Source organism: Neophocaena asiaeorientalis, unplaced genomic scaffold, assembly GCF_003031525.2.
Source record: "Neophocaena asiaeorientalis asiaeorientalis breed wild unplaced genomic scaffold, Neophocaena_asiaeorientalis_V1.1 scaffold129, whole genome shotgun sequence".
Taxonomy (NCBI): domain Eukaryota; kingdom Metazoa; phylum Chordata; class Mammalia; order Artiodactyla; family Phocoenidae; genus Neophocaena; species Neophocaena asiaeorientalis.
In genome coordinates, this window is record NW_020172446.1 from 3714156 (window position 1) to 3723306 (window position 9151).

Genomic DNA, 9151 nt, shown 5'->3' on the forward strand with positions numbered 1-9151 from the left:
ATGCTTAGTCCTTGTTGCAGTTCGTATGTCAGATGCCAGCTGAGTAACCAAAGAGATAAAGTGCTTCCAGCAGCAAATTAGGAGGGATATGGAGGGTAGACGAGAGGGACAATACTATTGTAAATAGGCAACATACGCAGAATTAATTTGTTGGTGTTGTTTTGCATGAATTTTTTTGGGGGGGGAGGCCGTGCTCCGTGACTTGCAGGCTCTCAGTTCCCCAACCAGGGATTGCACTCGGGCCATGGTGATGAAAGTGCCAAATCCTAACTAACCACTCGATCACCAGGGAACTCCCTGCATGATATTTTTCATTTGGCGTTTTTCAAATTATAAAAAATAAGAGATGCTCGTTGTAGCAAGTGAAACAATACAATGCAAAGACGTATTAAAGGCACAGCCTCCCCCATCCATTCTACCTGCCTGAGGTAACGAATAGTGTGTATGCCTTTATAAAAACATATGCAGGGAATTTCCTGGTGGTCCAGTGGTTAGGACTCAGCGCTTTCACTGTCATGGGCCCGGGGTTCGATCCCTGGTCAGGGAACTAAGATCCCACAAGCCATGCGGCCAAAAATCAACAACAACAACATATGTATACACACACACAAGGATTTTGTTTGTTTTTATTTACACACGCTTTTTTTTTACCCAAATTAATTGACGTGCAGACTGGGGTCTCTGGGATTGAGAGCTAGTGCCTTTCTTTTCCTCTTCTCATTACATTTGCATTACTCCCCTCTCCCTCCCAGGTTCTCTTTTTCATTCTCTCTCTCTCTCTCTCTCTCTCTCTCTCTCTCTCTCTCTCTCTCGCGCGCGCGCGCACACACGGAGGGGAAGTAAGCATTGAGAGTCGTCTACGGAAATGGCATCATTTCTTACACTTCTGCATTTTTTTCCCACTCAATGTCTTGTATTGAGCCTTCTAAGTCAACTGATATAGATCTAATTAACTCATTCATCATTTCATATTGCATGTCCTTTTTAAAAAAATAGTTATTTCTTTTCTAATTTGTGAGAGTTCTGTATTATAGACATTAACTGCCATCACATTGCATATATTTTTCTTTAGATCTATTTTTTGTCCATTGACTTTATTAATGGTATCTTTGGCTATACAAAGATAAAACATTTATGAGGTTAAGATGTTATCTTTCCTTTCAAAGCATCTGGATTTCTTATCTTGATTGATTCATTCATCTTTTATGTAAATGTATTTTTTCTTTTTTTTAATTTTTAAAATTTTTATTTTTGGCTGTGTTGGGTCTTCGTTGCTGCGCGCAGGATCTCTCTGGTTGCGGGCGAGCGGGGGCTACTTTTCATTGCCGTGCGCAGGCTTCTCATTGCAGAAGCTTCTCGTTGCAGAGCACAGACCCTAGGCGTGCAGGCTTCAGTAGTTGTGGCACGCGGGCTCAGTTTGTGGCACACGAGCTGTAGAGCACAGGCTCAGTAGTTGTGGTGCACAGGCTTAGTTGCTCCGCGGCGTGTGGGATCTTCCCGGACCAGGGATCGAACCCGTGTCCCCTGCATTGGCAGGCGGATTCTTAACCACTGGGCCACCAGGGAAGTTCCGCGCCCCCACCCCCCACCCCGTCCCGCTTTATAAGGAAACCAATCATATTGGATTATGGATCAGGGCCCACCCATAAGACCTCATTTTAACTTAATTACACCTGTAAAGACCCTATCTCCAAATACCATGACATTCTGAAGTACAGGGGTTAGGGTTTCAGCATATCAATGGGGAGGGGGCACAATTCGGCCTGTAACAGGGGCTAATAATACAGTGAATATGATTTTATTCAATTTTTCAAAAAAGCTTTGACAAGACTTTTACATTGAAGACTCTATTTAAAAAAGTAAACCAAGGAATTGAGATTACCAGTTTGTTAAATCAATGAACAAGTGAACAAATGAACTGGTCAATATATGATAAAGTAACTTAGGTTAGAGGTAAGAAACAATGAGTAGAACTAAAAGGACACTTTTCTAAAAGAAGAATATAAGGTTTGGTGTTAAGACTTAATTTTTATTTTAATAAAGTATAGTTGGTTTACAGTGTTGTTTCAGGTGTACAGCTAAGTCATTCAGGTATATATATATATGTGTGTATATATAAAATCTTTTTCAGGTTCTTTTCCATTATAGGTTATTACAAGACATTCAATATAGTTCCCTGTGCTATACAGTAGGTCCTTGTTATTTATAAGACTAATATTAAATTCTTAGAAAAGATAGAAGGGAGTACAGAGCAAAATATCCATACTTAAAAGTGTATCTGATTTCTTCTAGGTAATGAAAAATCAAAATGTAGGGCTAAACTTAAAAGATCATTTCAGGTTGTATATAAAACAAATTTTTTTAAATGAATTTCATGTGAATAAGTAGAAGGTATTTATTTTTAGGTCAGTGATTCCGAATGGGGGTGGAGGGTGGCAGGAAAGAATGCCTTCCAGGGATGAGCATATCAAAACTGGGGTAGGTGTGGGGTGGAGGCAGTGCTTTTTCAAATTATACTTTGCGAAACTTTTTCTGTCACTGCCTCCACTCTACCCTGAGAAACACTGCTGTAAGCACCACTGATTGAAGAGAGTATGTTAAAAATGTCCTCATTTGATAAGAAATGATTCAAACTACACTTACATGATCCTGGTCTCTAAGCTATCTAACATGACCCAGGAAAGGGACCCTAGTGACATTATGTTAACCATGTCCTAAAGACCTTAAACCAATATGCTGCTGTGACCAGAGAGGCTATATAATGTTGGGCGATCTGAACATTAATTAACACTGGGCCAGACACACAGTATCATAAAATCATCTGCATCTGCCCTTTGAAGAAGCATTACAGAAATCTGAAACCTGTCTCCCACAATGAAGAACCAGTGGTTGTATACATTAGGAAACTAGGTCCAGAGAGTTAAAATGACTTGTATAAAGACACCGAAATATTTATTGGTGGGTCTAGGCACCAGGTCTCCTAAATTCCAATCTAATACTCTTTTTTTTTTTTTTTTTTTTTTTTTTTGCGGTCCGTGAGCCTCTCACTGCTGTGGCCTCTCCCGTTGCAGAGCACAGGCTCCGGATGCGCAGGCTCAGCGGCCATGACTCACGGGCCCAGCCACCAGAGAAGCCCCAATCTAATACTCTTAACTACTATTTTAGAAGCCACTGATTCCCATTTCTAGTATTCAGTATTTTTTTTGTTTTTTTTTAATTATTTATTTTTTGGCGTGTTGGGTCTTTGTTGCTGTGTGCGGGCCTTTCTCTAGTTGCAGTGAGCAGGGGCTACTCTTTGTTGCGGTGCGCAGGCTTCTCATTGTCGTGGCTTCTCTTGTTGCGGAGCATGGGCTGTAGGCACGCAGGCTTCAGTAGTTGTGGCACGTGGGCTCAGTAGTTGTGGCTCACGGGCTCTAGAGCGCAGGCTCAGTAGTTGTGGCACACGGGCTTAGTTGCTCCACGGCATGTGGGGTCTTCCCGGGCCAGGGCTCGAACCTGTGTCCCTCGCATTGGCAGGCAGACTCTTAACCACTGTGCCACCAGGGAAGCCCCCAGTATTGGTTTTTATCCAGTGTGGCAGTTCTGGTCATTACAACTTTAAAAATATGTAATAAAGCCTAAAAAGTCTCTAAAGAGAAACAAGTGAGATAATCAAAAGGATCAAGGATACATTTATTTATTTATTTATATCTCAACTTCATTCTAAAAGGCTTACAAAGATGGAGATAATCTAGTAAGATGTAAAAAAAAAGGACTAAAACAGAAAAATGAGAAGAGAATAAGGAAAGTAAAGGTCAAAAAGGAAGATGATGGAACCAAGAATGTGGCTAGCATACAAAACATAACATGAGGTCCTAAACACTTGCTGGAAGTGGGCCACAAACTGGGCTCTAAGTGGTCTAGCATCAATATGAAAAGAAAAATAGAGTCAGTTGAATATTTACTGTCTTTAAGGTAAAAACCAACCAGCAATTCAGGAAAAGAATAACTGGGTTCAGAGAAAATTTCTTCCATGCATCCTTATATAGAACATTATGAATTATAATGATAAACACCCTTTGCAGTATCCACAGCAATTAAATTTCATAGGGATTTTCATATGGATTGCCAAAGTACAATTCAGAAAAAGCAGTTCTGCAGAGGCCAATAAAATGCCAGCTATGTACAGGGCAAATCTGGCTTAATCCAGGGACAAAATTAATAAATAGTACTCAGAATACTTCCCAGACTCTCTGGTTTGGAAAGAGAGATCAGATATAACTGAAGAATAACGAAAATGAAACTTTTAAGAAGTTGGTTTAAGAAAAATGAAAAGAAGTCACAAAGGCCAGAAATGTATACAGATTTAGGGTCCAGATGATTTTCCTAAAGGAAAAGGTTCTTGAGTTACATCTCTGATCTTAAATCTCAAAGTTGATATCATGCCTCTTAATCCCTTGGTTTGCCCATCACCAACTGAAACCTGGGCCATCTAGGGAAGTGATCAGTTTAAGAATCCTTGTGTCCTTCAAAGAGGTTTTATTTTGGAAAAAATGTGTATAGCTATTCCAATTACCCCCTAGAGAAGACATTTAACCCACTCATGTTTCACTTCTTATTCTCTTCCTCACAGTAGGCTATTAGATTCACTTTTTAAATTTTTAAAAGTTAGACTGACTTTGAGCCCCCAGATCATATGTTTTACCTGCATATTTAGGGGTTGAAACAAATACCAGCTTTTGAGAACTCTGAAAAACATTCATACTGCTTCTGACAAGCCTATTAAACACATAAATAGCAGCACCTTGGGAACCCATGAAGTGCTGTTATTGCTCACAAAAGGAAACATGGCACAGAAACAAGGAGAAGGAAAAGTGGAATAAAATTCTGGCTAAAAACTGCGGGGTATAAACACTGGAGAAATGAAACAAAGGAAAAGGTCCACACTCTGATCTGAGATGTTGAATTGAGAGATGGGTTGTATGATGGAGTAAGGACTAGGGCATTGTGACTACCAACCACAGAATGCCCAGTGTGAACTCTGGTCCAACACCTAGAGGAACAGAACGATAAGAGGCTACAAAGTAAAAACAAACTGAATCATCAAGGTGGTCACACTGAATTGGCAGCAGAGGAGGTCCTCAGGTTCCCAGATGAGCCCCAACTACAGTAGAGGAGCTCAAGCCAGGCTGGGGTGCACCAGGAAGGACTCCAGATTACAGTCAAAGTCCTTGAAGAACGTGGACCCCCATGATGGACTGAGCTGGGTAGCTTGTGTCTCCATGACAAAGTTCACTGGATGCTTCTGTAGGAGCTCTGGGTCAAAGGCCACACCCCGAAAGAAAGGGTGGACCTGGAAGTGATGCAAATAACGTAGACGGTGGAGGGGATTCTGGCATAACAGCTGAAGAGAAATAGAGCATGAAGGATGAGAGACTGGGATAGGAAAGGGACTGAACAGAGAAGCTGGAAAAGGAGAAAGAAGTTCATGGATCTGTGGAGGGCAGGGAGAAGAACCCAAAAGAGTAGAGGATACGTAAAAGTGGGAGAAACAGGCTAATCTGGGGGCAAAGGTAGGAATAAAGTAGTAGTAGTGGTAAGAGAGTAGCACTAGCCCACTCTCAGAAGTGACCTGCTATGGATGGGGACGAGCTTTGGAGGACCAAGAACTCGAATAAAATTTGAAGTGTTGGTTAGAAGGCAAGTAGTGAGGTAGTACTTGATCAAGTTGGAATCCCCCCTTAATTAATCAGAGGAATGGGGAGGTATCACTTCAGTGATAGGGAAAGAAGTGAATGGTTTTTGTAGTCAAGAAGGAAAGTCATGCCCACCCTTACCTCATGGAGCAGGAGTGAGAGCCCCTGGTTAAGAGAAGCTGGGATCACAGAGTCATAGTGGGTCACACTTGCCAACATGGCCACATGATCTCTCTCTGCGGGCACTGGGAACTGAGTTAAGGGGTGGGAAGGTGTCATTGCTTAGTAAAAATAAGGCAAGACTTCCCAAGGTGGCCTTTCTTCCCACCGCAGGGCAACTCCTATCTTCTCTGCCCAACATCACTACCATTCTCTCACCTTTCCAGTTGACAGAGAGAAAAGCAAGACACCCAGGGACCACCAATCAGCAGCATGGTTGTAAGGCCCTCCACTCAGGACCTCTGGGGCTACGGATATGAAAGATACTTGTCACTGATATCTGTTGGCTATCCTCCTGCCCAATGCTTACCCACCAGCTTTAGCTTCTCTCTCACCCATGTACTGAAGAGTGCCACAGATAGTATAGGCTCGGGTTCCTTGGGGCAGGTGGCGGGACAGGCCAAAGTCTGTCAGTTTCAGATGGCCTGTGAAAAGCAAGCCATCAGCACCACTCTGTTCCAACCTTCATCAGCCATGACTTACTTCCAAACTGAGGTACCTCTCATTCTGGGACTGGGAAAAGAAAAGGACTTACCTCGTTCATCCAGAAGGATATTCTCCATCTGAAAAATCACAGGTGAGAAGTTATTCATCCTCTTCCTTTCAGTCCTCTTTCATCATGTATACTATACCTCCCAGCTGAAGAAGATGCCCTAGCTCAGCATCCAAGTCTATACTTGGAGGACCCTTGCCCAAATCCTTAACACCCATGAGGGCCCCAAGGTCAACTGTTCTCAGCAGCTCCTCCCGCCTTCTTGGACCTGTTGGAACATCTTACTGAAGTCCCTCCTTAAACAAAAAGAAAAAGCATTTAACTACCTTCACATCTCGATGGATGATGCCGAAGTCATGGAGATAGCCTGTGGATGACAGCAAGCATGGGGTGTGTGCTGAAGCTCTCCTGTCCTTCCAATTTCCCTGATAGCTCCCACCTCATTCCTATCCCTGTTCTTTGACCTCCAGAGTTAATATCAATTCTCTTCTGCCTCCCTCCCTGCTTAATTCTTCCCTCATTTCTATTACCACTCCTGTTTCACTTACACAGCACCAGGATCAGCTCAGCAGCAAAGAGACGGATGGAAGCCTCACTAAAGCAGCCAACAGCGGACCACAGGGAGTACAGATCTGTGCTGCAGTAGCTACACACTGCAAAGTAACAGAAGTCTAGGCAGTATTTGGGGGCTACTATGCCTGGGCCCAAGGCATCGTATGCCTCCTGCCCAAACTGATGCCACCTGCTGTTCCCTCTCCCTCTGGGAGAAAGAAGTACTATGAAAAGGGGAACAGAGCAAAGGCAGAACAAGCCAAAGGGATGGGTAATCTCAGGTGGGGAGTACGGTAGAAGGACCCCTGGGAATGAGGAGAGAATCCAGTCACTCACTCATGAAGAGGTGCCGTTTTCCCTGCCAGCTGTCCCCCAAACTGTGTACAAAAGGATGGTTGATCTGTCGCTATGGACAAGAAAACAGGAAGTTAGGATCAGGGTCATTGAGGATCAAGGCAGCCAAGAAGTCAGGATTTACCTTGTTGTGCAGAAAGGAAGCTGTTGCCCCACCTCTCAGTACAGGTTGCCTGCCTGGTAATCCCAGTACTAAGGAACACACTGGACATGCTGGAGAGATTTCCCTGGCAGGACCTAGAATTACTCTACTGATAGCTACTTTTCCTGGGATCTCTTGGTTGAAGCAGAGGGAGGGGTCAGAGTCAGGAAAAGCAGGACAGTTGGACAAGAAAGGTGCTTTCTCCGCCTGTGGTTTGGTTCTTCCTAGGATCCTTTCTAGGGCTCTGTGCATACCTGGATGCTGACCTCCTCTTTGCACTGCCTCAGGTTGTCCCTCTGTAGGACCTTTACCTTGGGCACCACCTATAAAAGGAGAGGAGTGATGACTCCTAGTGGGGAATAGTGTATTAAATTGTTTATTCCTCCCAACCTTTCTGGAATAAAGATTGGAGGCAGGGACTAGAGAATAATGTGGAAGAGTATCTAGGTCCCTACCTTCACCACAAATACTGCTTTCTGGCCACAGTCTAGCACCTTGAGGACAGTTCCAAAGGAGCCTTTAGCCACAAGGCCTAAAATCTGTACAGAGAAGTGGAGAACAGGGTAGTTGAGACTGATTGTTTCTAGATTTCTCCCCAAGACTGAGACCCCTTCCAGGGATTCCACTGACCTACCTTCAGCTGCTGATGCCCCCTAAGGGGCCTAATAGGAAACTCCGGCAGAAAGAGGTTGATGAACTGAGGCACTGGCCACTCAGGCAGAGGCTTCTCTACTAGCAGTGGGGCTGGCTCCAGGGGCTCCTGGTGCAGGAACTGATGCCCCTGTAGTCCCCACAGCAACTCTTTCAGACCTGACCTGGTGGTCCCCACACCTGGCCAGAGGCTCTTCTAGCCTCGGACCCAGGGGGACCCAGGGGCCCTGGATGTTGCCACCCTGCTGAGAACCAAGGGAGCCACTAAACCTGCTGCCCCTGGGGCATTACAGGTTCTGCCCATTTAGCAGGCACTCCCTCAAATCTCAACCCTAGAGATGTAAATTTGAACCCCAGGCAAAATTGCTACTGTCCTTGCTTCACGCCAAGGTCTGGATTTCCTGCACACAATTAAAATCCTCTAGGAAAGTAATATTTGGATATTTTCCCGATAAGGCATCAGAGATTCAGTACTGCACCTACCATAAATACTTTGATGGTAACACCTCCCTGCCCCACCCCCACAGTGGACAACACTGTTATTACCAGTTCCCAGGCCTCAAGCTCATGCCTTTCACCTCCCCTAAACAAGCTGCCAGAGCCCCACACCCTACCTTATGAGGAGCAGCCATCTGGGCATGTTGCCCCTTCCGACAACTCACTGCTCCCATCCCCAAGCCTCTGCGCCTCCTCTCTCCTGCTAAATCTGCTGTCCCAGTTACATAAGCAGTTCCTCCCCTGATGCTGCATTACACATGAGCCCCGCCTCTTTGCCTTGTTGTTCATGACTAGAGATGCAAATGATGTAGCCAAACCTCACCCTTATCCCCAAATGCTATCGCCTGGTTAAGAATGGCTTATAGCCAGGACTAAAATGTGCAGAGACCTATCAGCATGGGACCAATGTCACATCAGAGCTGGGAAGTATCTGTGACACAGCTTCAGGCAGGAGGGAAGAAGCCACCCTCATTAGGGTGGCAGCTAGGTGTCTTGGACTGATGGGGAGAAAAGGATACAGGCTGAAACCATGTACTCAATACAATTTAAAAAAAAAAAACAGCAGCA

The 9151-nt window shown here is 44.5% G+C and overlaps 1 protein-coding gene across 1 annotated transcript; it reads right to left on the reverse strand.

Moving 5' to 3' along the window:
• Nucleotides 1-3439: 3439 nt before the first annotated feature.
• RSKR (ribosomal protein S6 kinase related) lies at nucleotides 3440-8757 on the reverse strand. Its single transcript, XM_024734740.1, is given in 13 exon segments — nucleotides 3440-5383; nucleotides 5817-5927; nucleotides 6054-6142; nucleotides 6230-6319; nucleotides 6430-6457; nucleotides 6714-6754; nucleotides 6936-7040; nucleotides 7276-7345; nucleotides 7690-7758; nucleotides 7891-7974; nucleotides 8070-8300; nucleotides 8302-8331; nucleotides 8701-8757. Coding segments are annotated over 13 exon segments (1230 nt in total). The 3' UTR covers nucleotides 3440-5158.
• Between the last annotated feature and the right edge of the window lie 394 nt (nucleotides 8758-9151).